We start from the raw sequence: 25,058 nt of genomic DNA on the forward strand, positions 1-25,058 counted from the left end.
GAGGCGAAGCGAAGCATGAAGCTGCATCCATGGGCAGACAGCAGACGCGAAGCACGAGGTGAAGCGGAGCATGAAGCTGCATCTATAGGCGCCCTAAGGGTATCATTGTTAAAAACAGACGGGTAGCGGGCGCGGCGTCAAGACGTCCGGGCGTTAATCTCTCCATCAAAATGACTACACATCTCATTTTTTAAGTAGTCAAAACCTTTTAAATTTGACCAACTATAGAATCAAAATTACTAATAATTTTTTATACGTAATAAGTATTAGTAGATTAATCGTGATATATATTTATAACAAATTTATTTGTTCATATTATTTCTTATAAGGTCAGTTAAATTTAGAAGAAAAAAAACGATTCTAGAAGCGAGTTATTTTGGAAGGCAGGAGCGGTAAGCAGTCGGTTGAGATTTTTAGAGTGCACGTGCTGTTGAAACTCAGTTAAATTTATTAGAAAAAAAACTTATATATAGATATTTTAGAACGCATGAGCGGTAAGCATTCTTGGGTTCAGACTTCAGAGTGCACGTGCGGCTGGTAAGGACTCTTCTTGCGGCTCGCAAGAGGCAAGCTTCAGTCATCACTCATCAGTCTTCACTGACAGCACGCTGCGACTGCGAGAGTCCAAGAAACGCTGCTGCATCCATGGTGGGAGAGGAGGCCGGGAGGAGGGGGATTCCCTCTCTGCTCTATCCATCATCGTACGCTTGCAGCGAAGGGCAGCAGGAGTACATCGTCTCTGACGTCACGCAGGTCAGGCAGGCCCCTTGTGTTCTCTTCCTTCTCTCTCGTTCGTCTTTCTGCTTGCCTTTTCTCGGCTTTCTCTTTCGTCTTCCTGCTTGCCTTTTGGGCTTAATAAGGCCACATGAGAGATTAATCGTTCGTGGGCGACGATTCCTTCAGCTCATTGGGTGGACACCTCTGATCGAGCTCAAGCGAATCGCCGGCAAGGATGGGGTCGATGCCCGGATCATCGGCAAGGCGGAGGCCTACCAGCCTCTCTGCTCCGTCAAGGATCGCTGCGCTTTGAGGTCTAACCTTTTTACTCCTTTTTACCCTACTGGTTAGGGAATTCAGATGGAACTTAAAGTTATCCATTTTCTGGATCATCTGATTCGATTTTTAGCTGAAAAATACTTCATCTGTTCTAAATTGTAAGTCATTTTGGCTTTTGTAGACACATAATTTTTTACGTAGATAAGCCAAAACGTTTAAAAGTTTGGGGCGGAGGGAATATAGCAAACTGGGAAGGGGGAACACAAAAGTCAACTGGCAATCTTGTGCCTGTCCTGCACAAGTCTCCCAAGTTCACATATGTATGGCCTGCATTTTTGCCATGTTCAGAAACACTAGACCCCTAGAGTATTTCATGGTCCTAGGTTTTCTGGATTTATGCTGTAACTTACTACTTGTTCCCTTATTGTTCCTCTGTCATATGATTGTACTAGCAGTCTAGCACAGACTGCACAGTAACATTTCTATTTTCTTCCGAAGAATGATTGAAGATGCAGAGGAGAGGGGGTTGATTTCACCTGGTGTCACAACACTCGTGGAGCCAACAGGCGGTAACATGGGGTTGGGATTAGTCCTCATTGCTATTCGCAAGGGTTACAGGTTCGTTGCAGTTATGCCAGGTCAATACTCGCTCGATAAGCAGATCCTGTTGAGATACATGGGTGCAGAGCTGTATTTAACAGGTAAGATAATTTCCAGGAAGCTACTGAAGCACCTAGTATTATTAGTGGCAGTGTAAATTCAGTGGAATTAATATTGTATGGCCGAACTCCCCTTGAGTGTGACATATGCAGATCCAAGCCTTGGGTTCCCGGGCGTAAGTGCGAAGGTTGAGCAGCTCAAAAAAGAATTGCCCAATGTACATGTTCTTGATCAGTTCTCGAACAAAGCAAATACTGAAGCACATATTAGATGGACTGGTATGGTTACCGAATGAGTTTGGATATGATGTTTTTATTTCAGTACACATGAGTAAGCTTATGCAGACGTCAGACGAACTCATTTCTCCTGAAATTTATTACAGAGTAGTGATAGTTAGTAGTTTCTATCCTATTTAATATACTTTGCTGGAACTGGTACAGGTGACAATGTTGTTTCTACTTTCTACATGATATCATAATACCTTGCATGTTGTTGATGTGGACTGATTGATATACAGGACCTGAGATTTGGAAGGACACTGCTGGCAAGGTGGACATATTTGTAGCTGGTTCAGGCACAGGAGGTACGGTATCTGGTGTTGGGATGTATCTGAAGATGCAAAACCCCAGTATCAAGATCATCTGTGTTGAGCCTGCAGAGAGTCCAGTTGTTTCAGGTAGTACACCATTCAGAAACATCAATTATCATTAATTAGGTTACTATGATCTTTGGAACGAATATGATCTTGGTATATATAGGAAGTTAGGGAGGCAGAGAAAAAATGTGTTATATTGAGTGTTATGCGCTCAGAAAGTATTCCTTTAAGTAGCTAATGTTTCTTTAGAGATACTTCATTTTCCATTCCGGCCTGTTTGGATCCTTAGAATCGAAATCCATTCCAAGAATCACAATTTGGGCCGCATGGGGAACGTACTTGTGTGCTGTTGTTAGTCACATGGTGGAGAGACTTGTATGTTGCACTGCTGCAGGCTGCCGGTGAGTGAGTCGAAGAGCGTGGTATAAGTTGCAGACCAAAAACAGAGTGTGGGGATCGACAAAATTTAGTTCTATCTCTCAGGCATGAATTTAAGACAAGTCTATATCTAAACTTTGGAAAGTTGCGGATGTCAAATTCCAAGCCAAATAGCTTGGTCCGCGAACTAGTTTCCAATTCAAAAAAAAAATGATAGGATCCAAAGAGGGGTTCTCCTGTATTCGCCCTGTTCGTTTGGGCTTGTTTGGCTGATAAACCATGGCTGAAAGTACTGTTGACAGATTTGGTGTGAGAGAAAAATACTGTTCGTTGGCTGAAAAAGTACGGCTTATAAGCCAAACAAGCCCAAGCGAACAGGGCGATTGATGGCCCATCAGTTTTCCACTTTAAAGTCGAATGCTCTATGCCTATTATCAGGCACAGTTGGACGAGCACAGAGCGACGTTTTTCTGCACTGAACAATAACAGTCCATTTCCACACTGAATGATAATGACATAGTATTGTTGTCCTTCAGGTGGTGAACCAGGCAAACACAAAATTCAGGGAATAGGACCAGGATTTGTACCTGAAGTACTGGACAGATCAGTTATTGATGAGGTTGTCACAGTGACAACTGAGGAGGCGATGGTGAACGCGAGCAGGTTGGCCAGGGAGGAGGGCCTTCTTGTGGGCATATCATCTGGAGCGAACTTGGCAGCTTGCTTGAAGGTTTGCAACAATCCTAACTAAAATTTCTTCCATTAGTTGTTACTCCCTCCATTCTAAATTATAAAAAGTCTTGGATTTTTTAGATAGTTTTTTCTATGTACTTTGATATACACTATGTATGTCTAGATATACGGTAACAGGAATATTTTAAAAAAAAACAAAACATCTTAAAATTTGGAACGAGGGAGTATTTCTATTCTGATTTTTTTAGTAAACCTTGAAATGAATGTACCTTTAGGTTGCAGAGAGAGAAGAAAATAAGGGAAAGATGATTGTCACCATGTTTCCAACCGGCGGCGAGAGATACATGAACTCTGACCTGTTTGCTGCTGTTAGAGAGGAGTGTATTGCCATGACATTTTGAATTTGATCCTGTATTCAGAAGAGGACCGTGGGATATTTTCCATGTAACGGCCGGCATGTGTTGCATGTAGCTGATATTCGGTTATACCGCAATGAATTGCGTGATTTTGCTTCAGAATTTATACTCAAGGAAAATGTATGAATTAACTGGAGGAGAAATGGACAACGAACTAATGTGTCCCAGGATTAAAATTTTTAAAATTCTAGAAAATAGACAACGATCTAATTAAGGAGTCCTACGATTATTTCAAATTTGGTTGATCGTATAATTTGCTAAACCAAACAAACTGCCTCAGAATCGGTATGATGTTTTATTTTTTTTAAAGGAAAGAAAAACAGATTTACAGTGAATCTTTATCTTCATACGGTATTTATTCACTCTGTATATTTATAAATCTTTTTTAAAATGGAAGAGAACAGTTATATGCTTGTTTACATCAAGTCTCTAGACAATAAAAAGATACACTAGAGTAAATTTAGAGTTCTCTGATAATATTCTTCATCTCCAATCTATTTCCCCTCAGGATAAAATATTTGCAACTACTAATAAGATCAAAATGAATGTCAAAATCTAGATTCATGACACCATAAATCTTGTTCTGTATTTTTTAATACTTTATGTGTTCTAAAGTTGTAGTCCATGCAGGAACAAGGATTGATGGACTAGTTAATTAACTACTCTCTTCGTTCCAAATTATAGGTCACTTTGGTTTTGTTCTAAGTTAAACTTCTCTGACTTTAACTAAGTCTATAAAAAAGGTGCCAACATTACAACACCAAATTAATGTCTTGACAGTGCATGTCCACGAAATCTGATCGGTAGTCTACCGAGGGGTATACCCACGGTAGTAGATGAATCAGTGAGGGTGCACGTGATACGAACTAGATGGTAATACAAGCACCGAGACACAAGATTTAGACAGGTTCGGCCGTCAGTATGACGTAATACCTACACCCTGTGTTCTGATGTATTGCATTGTATGATATGTATATGTCGATTAGGGGACCACTGTCTCTCCTTATATACTCTGGAGGGATAGGGTTACAAGGAAATTATCTTATTTGGTACTATATAATATCTTGCGGTGCACGTCGACCAGCTGTGCACGCCTTGATCGTGTGGGCTAAGCCACCTCTGATGGTGCGGCCTATGTCTTATCTTATGGACACCGGGGGTCATATCCCCCACAGCTAGTCCCCGAGCGCCTTGTATCATTTGAGCAACGTTGTCTTGAACAAGTCCGAGAACTTTGACGTGAAGCCGATTAGTTTAACTGGTGATCCGAGCAGTGGAAGTCGAAACCGACTAGTTTAACTGATGACCTGGGCGGTGAAGGTCGATGCCGACCAGTTTAACTGATTAGGAGACCTCGGACTTAGCCAAGTAAAGCTTGCTAGAAGGATGTAAGGGGCTCAAGGATAAAATTTGAAAATTCTTCCACTTAGGAGAAGTGTAGCCACTTAGACTCCGTCAATAAGGAGGGTAAATTAAAAAATAAGCACTACATTCACCGCCAGGTGAAGTGTAGCCACTTAGTCCCTGAGCCTGCTGGAAGATAAAGAATGAATCTTGTAGTAGGGTCAAAGAAAAGAAGTCTGAAAGCTTGCCGACGTCATCTGACATGCGCATATCAAGACCCTAGATGTGCTGTCCAAGATCAGCACCCTGATCAGAACAGCATGGAGCATCTTGATAGCACACCGATGAGACGTAGCAAGATTCGACCACCAAAGGAGTCCTTAGCTTAGCTGGCGATGTTTGCACGAAGAATCCAAACACTGAGGAGTCCCTCAGCGTAGTTGGCGATGTCCGAGCACCGAGGGGTCCCCGGCGTAGCTGGCGATGTTCGAGCACCGAGGAGTCCCTGGCGTAGATGGCGATGTTCCGAGCACCGAGGAGTCCCCAACGTAGCTGGCGATGTCCGAGCACCGAGGGGTCCCCGGCATAGCCAGCGATGTTCGAGCACTGAGGAGTCCCCGGCGTAGCTGATGATGAAGCACGAGCGACGAACAATCCGGTCAACTAGTCGACGGCGAAGTGAGCATTGAGTAGAAACGACCGGCGAATAGTCCGATCAACTGGTCGGCGATGAAGTCCATGAACCTAGTGGTTCGACCAGTTGATCGGTGGAGAAGTCCGAGCACCAGGTGGTCTAATCACCTGGACGATGATCCTATAATATAAATATGTAGAACGGGTAGTACATGATGTAAAAATATATGAACTCCGGAAAAAAATCAGCAATGGTGATGAAATAGCGTATGTGCTCGGTGATCAGTTGGTATGAAGATGTATTTATATTTAATACAAACCGCCCGACCAGTTAGTGTGTAGCTGAGTCTCTAGCCCTAGCTAGCCTGTTAACCATAACACGGAGCGCGGAGCCCGTGTGCGTGTAGGAAGAACAAAGCGTCGCTAAGGAGCCGCTGCCAACCACCCATAACACAAAGGGCAGACACTCGTGCATATGTAGGGAGGAGCGAAGACAGGGCCGTCTCTAGGGACATCCGAGCGTCAACATGACTGTTCGAGGGTTCGCCTTAGACTTAGCTATATGTCATCTTTAAGATGGTATACATGAAAGAAAATCGTTTGGAGAGCAAACATGGAGAAAACAGCTCGGAGAAATATTATGGCGATATACAAAGATTGGAGAATATTTAAAAAAATATTAAAGCATGACTTAGCTTTAGACAGAATATCTGGTCGGTAGCGTATGGCGTTATCTGGTTGGTGACGTGAGTAGTTCGCTTAGCGGCTCGCTTGACGGCTAGAACGAAGTTGATCTTGTGTTGGAGTAGGACGGACGTAGTCAGAGCTTGGCGATGTCAATCCGCGTACGAAGACATGCACCGTGGTTGTCGAAGGATGTCGACGCGATCCGCCGAGTTGCCATGAAGGATGTTGATCTTGAGTTTCGCCATCTGGTTCGCCAGGGATCAGCGCGCACAAGCCCCATGGTGGGCGCCACTATCGATGAAATCTGGTCGGCAGTCTACCGAGGGATATACCCACGGTAGTAGATGAATCGGTGGGGGTGCGCGTAATATGAACTAGATGGTAATACAAGCACCGAGACACAAGATTTAGATAAGTTCGACCATCAGTATGACGTAATACCTACATCCTGTGTTCTGATGTATTGCATTGTATGATATGTAGATGTCGACTAGGGGACCCCTGTCTCTCCTTATATACTCTGAAGGGATAGGGTTATAAGGAAAGTATCCTATTTGGTACTGTACAATATCTTGCGGTGCACATCGACCAGTGCCGTGCACGCCTTGATCATGTGGGCTGGGCCACCTCTGATAGTGCGCCCCATGTCTTGTCTTATGGATACCAGGGGTCATATCCCCCACAGTGCACTTACTTATATTCTAGATGTCATTACATATTTTCTATAAACTTGGTGGTATTCTAGATGTCGGTGCGAAAAGTGACCAGCACGTAAATATTTGTAGTTTTGTCGTACGTTGTGATCGAATGTGGCCTAGCACTCAATGACACAGGGTTTATACTGGTTCAGGCAACATGCCCTACGTCCAGTTTGAGTCGGTCGGTGACTTTATTCCTGAGCCTAGGTGCTCGAAGTTTGCTGTGGGGTTACAAACGAGAGGGAATAAGATGGGGGGTGTCAAAGGTCTGGCCGGAGTCTAGACCAAAGAGCCAAGAGTGACGGGAGCTCCAACGTGCGCTAAGTATTGGAACATATGCTCCGTGAGGCTTTAGAGTTCTAGAGCCTAGTAGAGAGAGTCAGAGTGATCCGTCGTCCAAATGAATCGTCGGAATCGGTCCTAGAATCGATCGTCTGTGTTGTCTATCATCCTTTGGGAGAGAGCGCATCCCCTTTTATAGATGAAGGGGATGGCTTTACAAGTGAGAGAAAGAGAGTGTGTGTGCTACCTAGTCTTGTTGCTCACACCATCGGGTACAAGAAGGTTTGTCGGTGGCGACAATACTGTTGACGCCTAGATGCATGTGGTAGGATCCATTGTGTTCTTCTGGTATGGCCAATGTCAGCGCCTACCATACTGTAGGACAAATGTCGGCACCCACAACACTGTTCGTGTTCTGACATGTCTAGAAGGTTGCAAAGCACCCTTCTGACATGGCCTGTCAGAACTGTCCCACAGGTGTGCAGGGTACGGTCCTCGGTATTGCGGTTGACTTGAGCGCCTTGCTTTATCTGCTCCGCCTGATTCTTGGGTCTTTACCGAGCGGGCATCCCTGTTTGGTAGTTCCTAGTCGGCTCCGACCATGCCGGTTGGAGAAGAGCCATAAGCAGATGTTTAGTGTATTCCTAGTCGGAGAAGCGGGTCAGAGTTAGAGAGCGTCATCTCCTCCTTGGCTAGGCCTTCCAGTCGGAGAAGCAGGTCGAAGTCGGAAGCGAGCGTTGTCCCCTCCTTGGCCAGGCCTTCCTGTCAGAGACTGGATCGCTCTTCTGACCTATCGTTTAGGTATCTGGGTCGGCTTAGGAGTTGCGCGTCGTTTGCTGGCCAAGCTTTTGCTGGGAAGCAGGCTCATTAGGGACCCCGGGTTTATGAACCCGACAGGAGCCCCCGAGCCCTCGGGCGATTCGGGTAGAATCATCTGGGGGATTTTTTTTGTTTTGATAGCGGGTGCACGCGAGCGCACCTGGTGGGTGTAGCCCCTGAGCCCCGGGCGATTTGGGTAGAATCATTTGGGGGGTTTTCTGACTTGCCAGCGGGTGCACGTGGGCGCACCCGGTGGGTGTAGCCCCTGAGCCTGCGTCTGACTAGTGAGTTGGTTGGAGGCTTAGTATCTTGGAACTCTTTCCTGGGTCCACAGACTCCTGTGTTTCTGCCATTTGGGGTGTTCATCCATTTTTGTCCTATCCGCGACCTGCGTGGTCGGGTGATTTCCCAAGTTGGTGTTAGGCGACCTAAGCCCCTGAGCCCCGTTGGGCTCGGTAGGGGTTGGTCTAGTTCCGTGCATTACCCCGTCCGTGGTTTCCACAACTGGAGGGGCTGAGCTAATGTCGCTTGCCTCGATGGCTCGAGCGTCGTGCTCGGTGAGCTCGCTAATGGGCACGTTCGAGTGGAATCCGGGTCTGTCATTCATAACAGGGTCAGCATAGCCCTCATGTGGCATTCCACTGCTCCTTAACCCGTGTCCTAGTAGATGCCTGGGTCATTCCGGAGATCAACTCAGGTGGCCCGCTGGCCTCCCCTCGATGGAGATTCTATGGGCATGGCTCGAGGTTAGGATCGAACGAGAAGGTTGAGATGACCCTATCTACTTCTGAGCATATCAGGCGAGGGCCGCTGGGGCTTATCTGTGTTTTCTCCCCTGGCTCTATTTGACACGAGGTGGCCTCAAGCCCTTCTCGGGCCGGCCTTCGAACCTCGGTCGATCGTCGCTCATGTCGAATGAGGCGACTACCGCTTCATGACGCAACATGAAGCGTTGTGATGCAACAATTGCATATGCAATGCTTGGATGTATGGGATGAATGAATGATTTTATGAATGAAAATGGATGAATGGATGATTATATAAAGAAAAGTGGGGGTCAGTAATGTTAGCTCAATGGCACGAGTGACTAGTTCTGGGAGCTTTTACCGGATATGTCAGTGCGGGGTCTAGGTCCGACGTTCATGTTGGGGCTGGTGTAACTTGTGCAAGCATCCTAGTCTTCCGTATCTATCTCTCGGTAGTCGCCTGAGCCGTCCGATCGACTCAAGAAGCCTGTTGGTCTCTTCTCGATAGAGATCCCATCGGTGGGCCCTTCCAAACCCTGCCCGAGAAGGCGGAGGGTCATTTGCGCCTTGTTTCTTGCGCTCGACATGCGGTAGTGGTGGGCCATGCCTAGGCCACATCCCGTCTAACCAGGCGTCGCTTCATTGGGCAGGGTGTGTCCCATCAGTCAGGACACGTCCCATGTCTCGTTTAACCATGCATCGTTTCATTGGGTAGGGCGCATCCCATCAGTCAGGACACGTCCCACCGCATGCCTATCTGCATTGAATAGGGGAAGAGAGATGGTTTTTCACCCTATTCCTTCGCCTTTCTCCAACTGCTGCCTTTCCTCCTTAAATATGGGAAGGGTGGGGGTTTTCGTCCCCTACCTTCACCTATTCTCCACCTGCTGCCTCTCCCCCTTCTTCCTCTTTGCCAAGCGCGTTCATGCGCCACGGCGGTTTCTAAGTGAGAGATAGTAAAGTGAGGGAGAGGAGAACTCACAGATCCGTTCGTAAATCCGAAGTGCAATGTCGAACTGGAGGCCATCCAACATGGACGAGGTGGTGCTGGCTGCCTTCACCGAGAAGGGGATGCTTCCTGTCGAAGGAGGTGGCGCACTAGAGGGCTCCTGCGCTAGGGAAGCTAGTTCCGGCAACCTAGGGCCGAATGAGGTTGTCTCCTTCCTCAGCCTTCCATGAGTGCGGGCTAGGATATCCTACGCACTAGGTTCTTGCGTGGGCTCCTCAATGAGTGGGGCCTAGGAGTTGCAGTACCTCAATCCGACTGGGGTGCTGCACATTGCTGGCTTCATGACCAGTCTACGAGGCATTCCTCGGGATGGAGCCGCACGTGGACTTCTTCTGGTGGATCTTCACCGAGCGAGCCTTGTCGGAGGGGAAGCCTGCCCAGGACCACGCCGGTTGGGGGCTTCACAGTTGTAGAAGAAGCCGAGGCCACCTGAGCTCCTACCCCACGTACTCCCCCTATGACTCCAATCGGGGATGGCATGGGAGTGGATTCTACATCAGGAACCCAGTGAAGGCGTCGTTCCCACCATTCACCGAAAGGAGGCCAGAGAGGCAGGAGAGCTGGTCGTGGGGTCCCGCCAGTCGGCAGAACAAGCTAGAGGTCATCGAGGCAGAGCTCCAGAAGCTAGTGCAGCATGGCCTCGATGGGCTACGAGTGTTCCATACCTTCTTCCACCATCAAGTCACCCCATTGGTGAAGAGGAGGAGGCCGTTGTGGATGTAATCTAGCCCAACAGACCCCGATCGCGCTTCGCTGGAGGAGTTAGCAAAGGACGAAGTCTAGAGCTGACTCGATCAGGTGCTACAACTGAGGGCCCAAGAGTCCCTCGACAGAAAGCCTAGTCCTCTCCATGCCATGAAGCTGTCCAATCTGGTATGATCCCCTCTTCTTATTCCGTGACCTTTTTCTCTTGCTTTCCTTTGTTTTGACTTCGAGTCGTCCATTTTGTAGGGACTTATGGGTTACAGATCTTGGCCGCACCTTCCAAGGGGGGCCAGAGTGTGTGGCTCGGCAAGCTGCCCTGAAGGAGGCAGCAGCCACCAAGAAGAAGAAAACTGAGAAGGCTTGGAGGAGGCACATGAAGGAGATGGAGATCGCCCGGCGGGTGCGGGCCGGTGAAAACCGGAGCGACGCAGAGACTGAGCTCGAGTTGGAGGACCCCACGGAGATGGGTGGTGATGTGAGCATGTCCAAGGATGATGGAGATAGAGGCATCAGCGCAACCTCGGTGGAGCACCGTGCGCCTATGGCCACATCCATCGACGGTGGGAGGGATGTGGAGAGGCACGGTGATGCTCCTACATCGAGGAAGCACACCGTGAGCTCGGACACCACCGTTGAGCGAGAGAGGAAGCGGTCGTGGTCGCCGCATCCTTTTGAGACGTCGTTGCCTTCGCCCCCCTGCTCTGAGCGTGGCGGGGCACATCGGTCGGCCAGAGGAGCATGCCCGCACCCCCGCATCTTTAGGGTCGGTGCGTGAGCATGACCCACAATGGGGAGATGCCCCGTCAGTTGCTTCAATGGGTGCGCCATGAGTCGGCGGTCACGGCGACTTGTGAGCCAATCATGAACTGGCCGGGTCGACACCTCCCTCGGTCGATGTGAGGGGGGCATGGGTCGCTACCCGTGAGCGGTCCTCACTCGACGAGCTCATCGCCAGTGGGTCAGGGCTTCAAGTCCCTACCGCTTTCGTACAGGTATGTATCCATGTTCCTTTTTCGATCTCATGGTTGAGTTTTTTTAGCGCGATTGACCTATACTTATTTGAGAGCGGCCAGGTACTGATGGGACTGAGCATCACCCTGCCTCCCATGCGGGAGGAGTGGAGACCCAGCCTGCAGCGAGTCGCAACGAGCAGGCGGGGAAAGTAGGCTGGCGGCGGTGTGACCTTCCCCTCTGAGGGTTGCGCCCTCCTGGCTAGTCGTGGGCACGCCGACAGCGGCAATAGTGGTGATGGCGGTGATCCTCATGGCGACAGCAGAGGTTGGGTTGGAGGTGACCCTTGCGATCCCTCCTGCACCAGCTACGGCGGAAGAGAGGAGGGAGACTAGGCTCCCTGACTCACCCGGTAGAGGGACGCACGGCTCGCCCTCCTAGTCGGAGCTAGAGGTGTCGGGAGGTGACGTGGCTAGGCCGGAGGCAGAACATCCACCAGTGGGCCGTGAGGTCGAGGTAGTGGAGATCCCCTGCTTCGGCGAGGCAGGTGAGAGGGTGGAGCCGCCGGTCATCCCACCATCGCAGGAGCTGGCGGTGGTCCGGTCGTCGCACGATGTTATGGTAGCTAGATCTTCCAGCGGGTTGGGGGCGACCCACCAGCTGGTGTGGCCCTGCCCTGGCAACCCAAGAAAGGCTCAGTTCATCCTTCACGATGAGGAGGAGGTGGCACTGTGGCACTTCCTAGAGGAGAGCGGACTATCGATGGAGTCCGACCTCGCCTAATCCAAGGTGAAGCGCAAGGAGGCCTTGGAACGGGTTAAGCTCGTCCATTGGGCAGTCTCAGTCGACTTGCCGTGCATCACTGAGGTAAGCCTTCTATGTTTTTAGTGTTTGTCCTCAACTCCTTGGTCTTCCACTGACTGTCTTAGCGTGCTTGCTTCTTGCTTTACAAGAGTTGGAGACAACATCGATCCACAAGTCCTGTTTCCTCTAGGAGGAACATGGTCGGATGGTGCAGGAAGTCATGGTGGGTCACCGAGCTTGAGTGCCAGCTAGAATCTGCCCGTCGTGAGTCCCAAGACCGGGCGGCTGAGGCGACGGGGGCTCGGGCGATAGAACTACTTGCGACGGAACGGGCGACTGCTGCCGAGCGAGGACTGGTGGAGACTAAGGTGGCACTCTAGAAGTCCTTGGATGCTCTATAGTTGGAGTGGAAGGCCCGGTCGAAGGTTGACCTAGAAGTGCTTGCGCTCTGGGGGTAGGTGCTTAGGCGGAGGAGTCGAACGCTCGGCTGCGCGAGAAGGTGACTCGGCAGGAGGAAGGACTCTCCATCCTCGAGAACACTCGCCTCAGTATGTACCTGTTCCACCTTTGGTTGATGCGTCAGTTTTTCCCTTCCTTTACTTCTGAACTTGTCGTCCTTTTTTAGAACTGGGCGTCAAACTTAGATCTCTAGAGCGGGAGCTGGAGATGGCCAAGGCGGCGATCGGTCGAAGCACGGAGGTGCTAGCCAAGTCCCTTGAAGTGTGATGTGCTCTCGAGGGGGACCTCGACTAGATCCACAACATCGCCTAGGTGGTCGTTTCGGAGGTGTTCGGGTTGGCGCCGAGCACTAGCACACTCGCCATCCAGCTAGCGAAGGTCCTGAACGAGGTTTGGGCGCTCATCTCCGATGGGATGTTCTACGGGACATTGGGGGTGCTGACCTCAGTGGTGACGCACCACCTAGGCCTAGACTTCACCACCATCTATAGAGGGTACACCGACGGCTAGAGCGCGGATGCCATCCATGTGCTCGGGGAGAGCTTGGTGCCATGCCCACAGATGGTTGCCAAGCAAGTCTCCACATAGTGGGTGATGGAGGCTCGCCGTGCGAGCATGGCTGAAGGCGTGCGTCAAGAAGACGTTATCCAACCTGTGGATGAGGTGGAGTCCAGGTTGGAAGCGAGAGTCATCCTGCCTCCGACCGATCCGAACATCGCCCCATCGAAGAGCGAGCGGCCCTTATCTTCGTCAGTCGCGCCATCAGCCGATGCCATCGGGCGGCCATAATAGAATTTAGGGTAGAAATAGTCAGCAAATGTAAAGGATAAGTTCATGGGGGAGCCCCCATGTGAACAATTGTTTGTATTCATGAATACTTTTGTTTTGTGATGGAATCACTTGGTAAGGGGAAGCTTGTCCCATTCGTTCCTTGTTTTTACCCTAGCATAGTTTTGTTTTTTATCCTTTCTTTTTCGAACCTGCCCATTTGACCCATAGGCTGCAACCTTAAGAACCCAGGCGTGGCCCGTGAGGCTCAGCTGCTCGTAACCGTAGGTCATGGCGGGGTGTGATCGGTCGAGAGTTTTAAAACAAAGTTACGTAGGGTAATTAAAGGAACGGACTACCCTTTCGTTCGGGTAAAAAGTATTTACTATGTGATAGTAAAAAAGAGAGGTGGTATCACACCCTCATGGCGCCCCCGAGTGACCTGAGCCAAAAGTGTTCGGGCTAGGGTGCTTGTAGAAGCAAACGTTGAATGAAAGAAAGTGGTAAGGCCGAATTTTTAGGGGAAGAAACGACATAACTGTTCGATGTTCTAAGTGTTGGTGAGAACGTTGCCGTTGTCGTCCTTCAGTCGGTAGGCGCCCGGTCGGATCACCTCGATCACCATATAGGGACCTTCCCATGGTGGAGAGAGTTTGTGTTTCTCCTTGGTTGATTGGGTTCTTCAGAGCATGAGGTCTCTGACCTTGAGGATCCTCCCTCTGATTTTTCTTTCATGATACCTGCGGAGAGTTTGCTAGTAGCGAGCGGAGCAGATGACGGTCATCTCACGAGCTTCCTCGAGTAGGTCGACCGTGTCCTATTGAGCCTCCGTGGCTCAGTCTCGATCAAAGGCCTTCACTCTTGGGGTGCCGTGGTCGAGGTCGGAGGGCAATACCGCTTTAGCTCCGTAGGCCAGGAAGAAAGGTGTGAATCCTATGGATCAGTTTGGGGTCATTCTCATGCTCTAGAGGATCACTGGGACCTCTGCAACCCATCGCCCAGCATACTTATTGAGCCAGTCGAAGATGCGTGGCTTGAGTCCTCGGAGGACCATGTCATTGACCCGTTCGACCTGACCGTTAGTACGTGGATGTCCGACCGAGGCCCAGCCGATCCTAATGCCGTATCCATCATAGAAGTCCAGGAACTTCTTCTCGGTGAAGTTAGTTTCGTGGTCAGTGATGATACAATTAGGAACACCGAAATGGTAGATGATGTCAAGGAAGAACTTGACCGCCTCTTCCAAACAAATGTTGGTGATGGGCTTCGCCTCTATCCATTTGGTGAATTTGTCCACTGCTACGAGTAGGTGAGTGAAGCCGCCCGGGCCTTTTTTGAGGAGTCCTACCATGTCGAGGCCCCAGACCACAAATGGCCAGATGATGGGGATGGTTTGGAGCTCCTGTGCCGGCAAGTGAGTTTGCCGAGTGTAGAACTGGCATCGCTCACACCTACGGATGACCTCCTCTGCATCTCGCAGCGTAGTGGGCTAGTAAAAACCTTGGCAAAAGGCTTTTCCGACCAGCGACCTCGGGGCTGCGTGATGTCCATAGATTCCAGCATGGACTTCAAGGAGGAGTTGTCTCCCTTGGTCGGTGGGGATGCATTTCATGAGTACTCCCGACGAACTTCATTTGTAAAGTTCATTACCGAGTGCGATGAATGTCTTGGCGCATCGAGCGATTCATTGCGCTTTAGTCCTTTCTGGTGGAAGAATCTCCTCGAGGAGGTAGGCGAGTAGCGAGGCTCGCTAGTCGATTTAATCGAGTGCTACCACGGCGACGTCAGCGGGCGACGTCGTCATGGAGGCACCAAGGTCAGAGCCCCCAAGCACTAGGTTGGTGTCGAAATGTGTCTAGATCGGACCTTCCAGGATGTGGGCAGACGGCTCGTGAAGGTCGTTGATGAAGACCCCATCCCCACCTGGCAGCCAATTTTGCGAGAAAATCAGCGGCATTGTTGTCCTTACGGGGGACATGGTGTAGCTCGATCCCCTGGAATTTGTCCTCGAGCTTGCGCACCTCCTAGTAGTATGCTGCCATTAGGGGGCTTTTATGAGAGGACTCCTTCATGACTTGGTTGATGACCAACTCCGAGTCACCGCGAACGTACAACCGCGTAGCGCGGAGCTCGATGGCGATGTGTAGTCTATTGATGAGGGCCTCGTATTCCGCAGCATTGTTTGAGGCTGAAAAGTGGAGCCAGATTGCATAGCGGAGCCTACTCCCGGGACAAGTGCCTCCTCGCGAAGGTGAAGCACGCCGAGCTGGTCGGCGACGAAGTTCAGGCTTCCGAAGAGGAAGGTCTGGAACAGCTCGAAGATGGGAGGAACCCACGTCCCAACAGGTGGGAGCGTGGGAAACTCCAGCGAGCCAAAGCGAATCAAATCGCTTGAGCCCGTCATGATGAAGATGGTGGAAAGGTGGGCCATCCGATGACTAAAAGGCCCCGTTCGCTGGTCTGAATTTTGGCTGAAACTGGCTGAAAAACACTGTTCCGGCTGAATTGTTGTGAGAGAAAAACACTGTTCCGACTGAAAAAACAAGCCGAACAAGCCAAATTTAAGACAAGCGAACGGGGCCAAAGCGTGAATGTACGGCGTCCTCCCCACGGACGGCGCCAACTGTCTGTGCGAAAAGTGACCAACACAAAAATATTTGTAGTTTTGCCGTACATTGTGATCGGATGTGGCCTAGCACTCAATGACACAGGGTTTGTACTGGTTTAGGCAACGTGCCCTACGTCCAGTTTGAGTCGGTCGGTGACTTTATTCCTAAGCCCAGGTGCTCGAAGTTTGCTATGGGGTTACAAATGAGAGGGAATAGGATGGGGGTGTCAGAGGTCCGGTCGGAGTCTGGACCAAAGAGCCAAGAGTGACGGGAGCCCCAACGTGCGCTAAGTATTGGAACGTATGCTCCGTGTGGCTTTAGAGTTCTAGAGCCTAGCAGAGGGAGTCAGAGTGATCCATCGTCCGAATGAATCGTCGAAATCGGTCCTGGAATCGATCGTTTGTGTTGTCTATCGTCCTTTGGAAGAGAGCGCATCTCCTTTTATAGATGAAGGGGATGGCTTTACAAGTGAGAGAAAGAGAGTGTGTGTGCTACCTAGTCTCGTTGCCCACGCCGTCGGCACAAGACGGTTTGTCGGCGCCCATAATACTGTTGACGCCCAGATGCATATGGTATGGATAATGTCGGCGCCTACCATACTGTAGGACAAATATCGGCGCCCACAACACTGTTCATGTTCTGACATGTCTAGAAGGTTGCAAAGCACCCTTCTGACATGGCCTGTCAGAACTGTCCTGTAGGTGTGCAGGGTACGATCCTCGGTATTGCGGTTGACTTGAGCGCCTTACTTTATCTGCTCCGCCTGATTCTTGGGTCTTTACCGAGCGGGCGTCCCCGTTCGGTAGTTCGCAGTCGGCTCCGACCGCGCCGGTCGGGAAGAGCCGTAAGCAGATGTTTGGTGTATTCCTGGTCGGAGAAACGGGTCGGAGTCGAAGAGCGTCGTCTCCTCCTTGGCCAGGCCTTCCGGTCGGAGAAGCGGGTCGGAGTCGGAAGCGAGCGTCGTCCCCTCCTTGGCTAGGTCTTCCGGTCGGAGACTGGATCGCTCTTCCGGCCTGTCGTTTAGGTATCTGGGCAGACCCATTAGGGACCCCGAGTTTATGAACCTGACACTAGATGTTATTATATATTTCTATAAACCTTTGACTAAGTCTTAAAAAAAGGTGCCAACATTACAACACCAAATTAATGTCTTGAGAGTGCACTTATTGGTATTCTAGATGTCATTATTATATATTTCTATAAACTTGGTGGTATTCTAGATGTTATTATATATTTCTATAAACTTAGTCGAAGATAGAGAGGTTTGACTTAAAACAAAGCTAAAGTCAAAGTAACTTTATAATTTGGTAGAGTGAGTAATAAATGTTTCTTAAGGGCAGTTTCAATGGTGCATTGACGTTGGTTTCTATCTTTATTAATTAACTTATCAACTAAGCAAATTGCTGATGTGGCAGTAGAATTATTACGGAGAGAGGAGGAAAAATATAGAAACCGTTTCCTGAGCAGGAAACGAAGTCGTCCCGCGCGTGCCGATGCACGAGGAAACGGCGTGATCTGCGTTGGGGAGAAACGGGTCGTTTCCTTCCTTCTTCGCTCGGATCTCCTGCTCCAAGCTGCGCCCTCGCTCCGGTCGCCGGGGGCTACCTGCTGCAGCAGCTTGGCCGCGTGGAGCTCCGGCCTGACTGTCGCCGCCGTGACCCGCGCCCTGACTGCGAAGGCGCCGCCGTGGAGCTCTGGCCTCGCCGCCCTCCCGATGGTGCCGTACGATGCTATGGAGCTCGCTGGCTCGCGGGTCCGCGCATGCTCACGCCATGGACGAGAGGCGGCCCAGCACATGGACGAGTCGCGGAGCTCACGCGCGGCTCGCCGCCGCAAGCGGATCTCGCGCGAGGCCACCCAGCGCCGTCCGCCTCGGCCTCCCGGCGGCTAGCGCTCGTCGTCCGCGCCCGCTCCACTGCCGCGGTGGTGCCGCGAACGCCGCGGAGTCAACCGTGGACACGCAGGAGGAAGGCCGTGCACCTTGGATGATGAGCAGCCAAACGATCCTTCCAGGTGATGGATGAACTCGACCAGAGCTCGGCGTGGAGTGGCTAGTTGTTTCCGTGCTAGCTAGCAGGCAAACGTTCCACTGCTAGCTAGTTGTCTCCGTGCTAGCTAGTTGTCCCCGTCGGCTTCTGCTGCTTCGAGGCGCTCTGCCGCCAGCAGGTCCCCGGCGACGGCGTCTGGTGAGCCTTCCCTCTCCCGGAGCCACCGCTAGACATCGAGAGGGGCAGGTCGGACGCGAGAGAAAAGCCAAATGCGCAGAGGATCCGAAGATGGGAGATTGAAACACAGCGAGTGATTGGGCTAATTTTTATCTAGACTCTAGTACAAATCCATGCAACGAGAAAGATAGTTTCTTGGTGCCATATATACTGTAGAAACGGTCATGGTTTTTTTTTTATTGGAACTGCCCTAAGTAACGTGATTGAACCATAAACTCATAGGTTGGCCACGTATGGTTAGGCTATTGCTATATTGCATGGTACTGTATCATGCACATTGAATGAGTGTCATATAGGATTTGGTTGGCCCCCATTATTGTATGGAGTTAATAAAGAAAGAGACAAAAGTAAAGTTGTATTTGGTTTGGCTTGATTTTCAAAACTTGAAAACCGTGTATAAGCTTTTAGCCCATTAGTGCAAGTATAATATGTAAGATGAATGCTGAGCTGGAGGAAAGAGAAGAGAAGAGAGATGGGAAACTAGCTGTAAGCTTACAGCTAGCTTATGTACGAGAACCAACAAACTTTGTGAGAAGAAAGTATACATATATTAATAGTGAAGAGCTAGCTACTATATGTATATTTGCCAACGTGGAGGAGTGAGAAGGTTCGAAAATCTGCTAGCTAGCGATGAGCTCGTCGCCTATCTCGCTCAGTTTCCAATGGATCTCATGTCTCTGCCTTGCATGACCCACTTCCCTCTGTACCATGCGGGTGGCAATTTTTTCTTTCTTTATTTGCACTTAGCTAGCGATTTCGTATTGATCATTGAGGATGCCCTCAGAGATGGGCAGTAAAGACCCATACAACTATTAGCCTTGCTCTTATCAAGGTGTCCTTAATTAACGACTGACAATATAGTCAACTACTAAAATGGGAAAGTCATCAACGCGGTGGAGAGAAAAACGGGAGAAGGAAGACTCACCATCAAAGAAATAACCTCTTTCACCGTCGGTTATTGATGACTAGCCTCATCACTGTCAGTTGCAAACCAGTGTTGAAAATAATAATCAACAATGGATCCTCATATGAACTGATGATGATTATTGAAAAAAAACAAAAAAAACTGATGTCCACACTGGTAAGCCCGCCACATCCTCATGCCACCACCCGCCGCCGCTGCCAGATCTGAGAGAGGGGGTTAAGGGCATTGAGAGAGAGAGAGAGAGAGAGAGAGAGAGAGAGAGAGAGAGATCTGAGGGAGAGGAGCGTACGGGGGCTCATCGCCGGGTCGTGCCGTTGGGAGGGCACCCGAGGAGCTTCCGCTGGGGGTATCGTAGAGGGAGTCACGGGGGAGAGGGAGTGAAGGAAAGAGGAAGAGAGTAAATGGAAACATAGGAACGTAGAGAGGGGCAGAGTCAATGATAGATCCGTGTGCTCCAAAGTGGCGAACCTAGCCAAGGACGTCGTCGGGGTCATTGGGTTCTGCTCACCATGTGATATAAATTTTCTTGAACTTTAATAGTGTTTTGCTAAAGGATTTATAAATTTTATCAGGGTCGGTGGACCCCGATCCCCCCCCCCCCCCCCCCCCCCCCCCCCCCCTAAATTCGCCCCTGGTGCTCCACGAGCATCCATTCACGTGGTGGCCACATAGACCGGCCTCTCAGCCACCCCGAGGAAGCACAACATACAGAAGAGAAGACATAAGGCAAGAATGGTGGGCGCACACGCAGAGGTCGGATGCGGTGCACAATTTTCACCATCAGCTCCTCTCCTGAATGCTTTTCGACGCCGTTTTGAAATAAGAATCTACGGTTTCACTGTCGGTTTTATTCAGAACCAGCATTGATATATTATCACAAAAAGGTTTTAATAAAACCAATAATAAAAATAGTATTGGTGAAAATAGTTTCAGTAGTATCGTAAGATGACACATTTGGTGAGTTGTACTAGTACCATGCATATTTGTATTTATAAGCATAGCAGCTCTGGAAGGAACTAGTGACCTGATACAATGTACTCTATTGAATTGTACAGGTAAGTCAGGGCTGTTTGCGTGTACCGTGTATAGTTATTGAATTTTACATGCAGTGTCTCCTTCGATGGCACAATTAATTCTGCGACCCCCGTGTGTGATCATGATTGAACTGTTCTTAGTTGCGTTAGAGCTGTCCATATACAGCATCTCCTTCCATATGTACAACTAGATCGCACGTGTAGTCTAGCCATATGACTATATAAACGCAAGCTATACGAAAGAGTTGTGCTACTACTAGATACAATCAAACCTACAAGAAGAACAAGTCGATCGATATCGATAGTTGTGCTCGTCGGTCGTCGTCGTCGTCGTAGCGATGGGCAGGTGCGGCGGCATGGTGTTGTACCTGATGGCAATCTTCCTGCTCGTTGCGCTCTTCGCATCGTCTGCGAAGTGTAAGTATACATCTACGCCCTCCTCAAGCTGTTATTTCAGTTTGAAAAGTCGTCATGCCGTCTCTGGAACATGGTCGCAGATATTTCTGTCTTTTTTGAGAGGTTTTTGTCTTCGTTGTGATTGCTTGGTTTCTCATGTTGAGAGCTAGATGTTTGTCGCAGGTCGTCCTGAGCCACTCGACGACAAGGCGAGCAGCAGCAATGGCAAGGCCATGGCGCTCAACTCCACGGCAACGACGACGTCAGTCAATGGCAGCAGCGGTTCCGGCGACGTGAAGCTGGTGTGGTGCATCATGAGGAACTGTGTGTACGAAGGACGTGGCAACGCCCCCTGCTTCTGCTGCGCGGCCATGAAGCCGAACGCGTGCTACGAAACGAGGGACCAGTGCAACGGCAACTGCGTGTAGCCGCCGCCGATGCCGAGCGACGATGGGAGATCGATCGATCCATCAGCCGTCTGCCGTCGTCGTCGAACGACTAAACAAACAACTGCGTGTTTTTTTTTGTCTTGTCTTATGAAGAACTGTGGTAATTGCATTGTTATATCTTCTCTGATGTACGTACATGCAGTACCCTTGCGCTCAATCAAATAATACCATGTCGATGTTGCTTGGGAAAAATCATCATGCACTAGTGTTTTGCTCGCTCGATGCATGCGCTGTCGTCTCCGGTGCCGCGTTTCCGATGTCGTCAGGAGCCAAAACGAGTGGATAGTTGGACTCATTTGATATTCTATGGCCCTGTTTCGATGAACCTAACTAAAGTTTAGCTACCTAAAATTTTAAAGCTAAATTTTAGCTAGCTGAGTTCTCCGAGTTAAACTTTAGCTGAGGTGTTTGAATCCTTCAGCTAATAGACTCAACTAAATTGGGTTTAGTTGGGTTGAAGTAGCTAAACTCAGTTAAACTTTAGCTAGTCTTTTAGCTGGACCGTTTGGATCTCTAGCAGGTAAATTTAGCTAGCTAAAGTTTAGTTGGTGGATCCAAACATCGCCACCTATATATGGTCTGTTTGGATCCACCCACTATATTCAACTTGTTCACTTATTGGTTTCAGCCAGGGCTTATCAGCCAGCCAACAGTGTTTTCCTCTCACAATAAATCAGCACCAGCCGGGCTTACCAGCCCAGAAACCAACCAACGAACATGTCGATTATAGCTAGCTAAATTTAGTTGTTAGGGGTCTAAACGGCTCAGCTAAAAGACTAGCTAAAATTTAGCTAAGCTTAGTTGTTTCAATCTATCTATTAGCTAAAGTTTAGCTGAGTCTATTAGCTGGAGAATGCAGTAGAACTTTTAGCTGGCTAAAGTTTAGCTTTGAAATTTTAGCTAGCTAAACTTTAGTTGAGTGGATCCAAACAGAGCCATAGATATCAATATACATACTGTCGGTGTTTTGGACCGGCGAGCCGTCAACCGACTAGTGAAAGTGTACTGCGTGCCCCTAATTCTGGATGGTGATGCAAAGAGACACAAGGTTTATACTAGTTCAGGCAATAGGTGCCCTACGTCCAGTCTGAGAGAGCGATCTCGTATTCCTTGCACCGTGGTGCTTGTAGTAGGGGCTTATAAGCTGGGCGAGAGATGGAGCTAGTCCCAGGTCTCTGCGTGGAGCGGCGTGGGTTACTTGAGATGTTGATCTCTTGCAGTGCGGAGGAGTGTGTGTTACATAGCTTTGTGTGTTGCTCGTCCGTGTGTGGTGTCTGTCTGTGAGCCCGTGTCTCCCATCTAGAAGCGACCCCGGTCACTCCCTTTTATAGTCGAAGGGAGGCACGGGGGCGTTACAAGGATTTGCTACGTGGCATTTTGTGAGTAAAGGCAGCATGTCTGAGCCCTACAGCTTGTCACTGTGGTGGCATGGTCGATGGAGCGGTCTTGTCCTCGGTGCACTAGAGCGACGCGCCGGTCACGCCCGATCCTGTGTGGCGTGGGAGGTCCTGTGATGGCTTGGTGCAAGGCATGGCGCATATTGTGGACGACGTGCCAGTCACTGTATGTTGACAACGTAGAGAGCCGAGGCCCAGTCGGTGCAGAGGCCGAACTATTGTGGGGGGGGCTCGGCGGGCACGAGTCCCGAGGCTACAGGAGCCCGGAATCGGATAGCCGAGGCTTGGAGGGAGCTGTTGGTCTTGTACGTTGATTCCGAGGCTACAGGGGCCTGGACTTGACTCTCCATGCCACGCTGTCCTTGGAGCAGGTGGGGTTAGGCAGCACAGTGCAGCACGGGTGTCAGTCGTGAGCACAGCGCCGAGCACAGCGACCGGTAACCCCTGCCCCGTCCTGTCCCAGATGGCATGGCGTCAATGTGACTCCCATCCCGTCGTCCACTCTGCTGTATCGAGCCGTCGTTCGGCTGACGTCGCGGGAGTGGTTGGACGTGTTGGTTGGATGTGACGTCCTCGTCCGAGGCCTCGTGGCACGGGGCCTCGGGCGAGGCGGAGAATTGGTACCTCGTCCGAGCCCTTGCGGTTCGGGGCCTCGAGCGAAGCAGAGAATCGGTTTCTCGTCCGAGGCCTTGCGGTTCGGGGCCTCGAGCGAAGCGGAGAATCAGTTCCTCGTCCGAGGCCTCGCGTGGGGCCTCGGGCGAGTCTGAAATCGTTACCCCCATCTTCCGAGCCTTGCTCGGGGCCCTCGGGCGAGTCGGAAATCGGTACCTCGTCCGAGGCCTTTCGGTTTGGGGCTCGGGCGAGCGAGAATCGGTTCCTCTTCCAATGCCTTGCGCGGGTCCTCGGGCGAGCGTAGAATCGGTACCCACTCGTCCGAGGCCTTGCTGGGGGATTTTGGGCGAGTCGGGAGAATTGGTACCGCGTCCGAGGCCTTGCGGTTTTGGGCCTCCGCGAGGCGGATAATCGGTACCTACCGCGCTCTTCTAGGCCCTTTGGTTTGGGGCCTCATCGAGGCGGAGAATCGGTTCCTCGTCCGAGGCTTTGCGCGGGGCCTCGGGCGAGTCGGAGAATCGGTACCACGTCCAAGGCCTTGCGGTTTCGTTCTGGGCCGAGCCCGCTTCGGGTGAGCCCGGATATTGTTCGAGGTGGGCCGGGCGGCCCAGCCGAGCCTCGGATAAGGTGGGGGTTTGCCGGTGGTTGTCTCTTAGTTTTGATTTTTACAAGGTCTAAGTGATTTTTTCGGCTCTTGCTTAGGGGACCCCCTTTTATGGTACCCGACAGTAGCCCCCGAGCCTCGGGAGAGTGTGAGCGCTCTTCCTGAGGTTTTGACGAGACTTGGCTCACGGCAGCTCCTGGCGGGATGGTATTTCGTACTTAAGGCCTCGGTGGGTGCGCGCGAGCGCACCCGCCAGGTGTAGCCCCTGAGGCCCTGGAGGAGTGGATTTATTCCTCCAGGGGCTTTTCTCATGTTGAGCGAGGGGTTTTATCGCATTTGCCGAGCCCACGAGTGCGAGTTCGGGACGCTGGGCCTCAGCTTGGTTGCAGGAAGAGCCCCCGAGCCTCTGCTCAGAGCAAGAGGGCGATCAGGAGTTTTCCTGTCTTTTTTGTGCGGCCCTCGCGCATCCTTTTCATTCAGAAGGAGGAGTGGAGTATGCCAGGCTACCCTCGGTGGGCGCGAGCAGTGACACCTCCGGTGAGTTGTTATCGGGTAAGTCCAAGTGGAGGCCCGTGCCCCATTCGATAGGAGTCGGCCGGTGGTCCAGAGACGCGCTCCAAAAGTACTAGAGGGCTTCTCTAGTGGGTCCCAGGGCCGTTCGATTGGCCCCGGGGGCTCGGTGCCTTCCTACGGTGGGATCCCATTCAGAGACCTCTCTACCGGTCTCGGACACGACTTAGGGCTTCCCAAGCAATTGCTTGCTTGGTCCTCGGCCATGTACGGGCTCGCCCATAGTCATCCCTGACTTTGTTTGTCCTGGGGCGGCTGTCGAGACCCTCGGGGGCCCAATCTTCGAACCCCTGGACCGTAACAGGCTCGATGCCTTTTATCGTGTTTGCCGAGCCCCTGAGTGTGAGTTCGGGTTGCTGGGCCTTGGCTTGGTTGCAGGAAGAGGCCCCGAGCCTCTGCTCAGAGCAAGAGGGCGATCAGGAGTTTCCCTGTCTTTTTTGTATGGCCCTCACGCATCCTTTTCGTTCAGAAGGAGGGGTGGAGTATGCCAGGCTACCCTCGGTGGGTACGAGCGGTGACACCTCCGGTGAGCTGTTATTGGGTAAGTCCAAGTGGAGGCCCGTGCCCCATTCGATAGGGGTCGGCTAGTGGTCT

The 25,058-nt window shown here is 50.7% G+C and overlaps 2 protein-coding genes across 3 annotated transcripts; both read left to right on the forward strand.

The window, feature by feature from the left end:
* The first annotated feature begins 521 nt into the window (after positions 1–521).
* On the forward strand, positions 522–3,896 carry LOC136520981 (cysteine synthase-like). 2 transcript variants are annotated; one of them, XM_066514694.1, is made up of 8 exons: positions 522–537; positions 605–753; positions 904–1,031; positions 1,495–1,697; positions 1,809–1,934; positions 2,174–2,332; positions 3,166–3,359; positions 3,598–3,896. In XM_066514694.1, the coding sequence occupies exons 2-8, from the start codon at positions 646–648 to the stop codon at positions 3,721–3,723; spliced, it is 1,044 nt and encodes a 347-aa protein (XP_066370791.1). In that variant the 5' UTR covers positions 522–537; positions 605–645; the 3' UTR covers positions 3,724–3,896. The 2 variants fall into 2 exon arrangements, with proteins under 2 accessions (XP_066370791.1, XP_066370793.1); XM_066514696.1 differs by lacking the exons at positions 522–537; positions 1,809–1,934 and having other exon boundaries at positions 552–753.
* Positions 3,897–20,774: 16,878 nt separating this feature from the next.
* LOC136520401 (uncharacterized) lies at positions 20,775–21,260 on the forward strand. Its single transcript, XM_066513903.1, has 2 exons — positions 20,775–20,853; positions 21,016–21,260. The coding sequence occupies exons 1-2, from the start codon at positions 20,775–20,777 to the stop codon at positions 21,258–21,260; spliced, it is 324 nt and encodes a 107-aa protein (XP_066370000.1).
* Positions 21,261–25,058: the final 3,798 nt, after the last annotated feature.

The sequence above is a fragment of the Miscanthus floridulus genome, chromosome 18 (genome assembly GCF_019320115.1).
Source record: "Miscanthus floridulus cultivar M001 chromosome 18, ASM1932011v1, whole genome shotgun sequence".
In the NCBI taxonomy this organism is placed as follows: Eukaryota; Viridiplantae; Streptophyta; class Magnoliopsida; order Poales; family Poaceae; genus Miscanthus; species Miscanthus floridulus.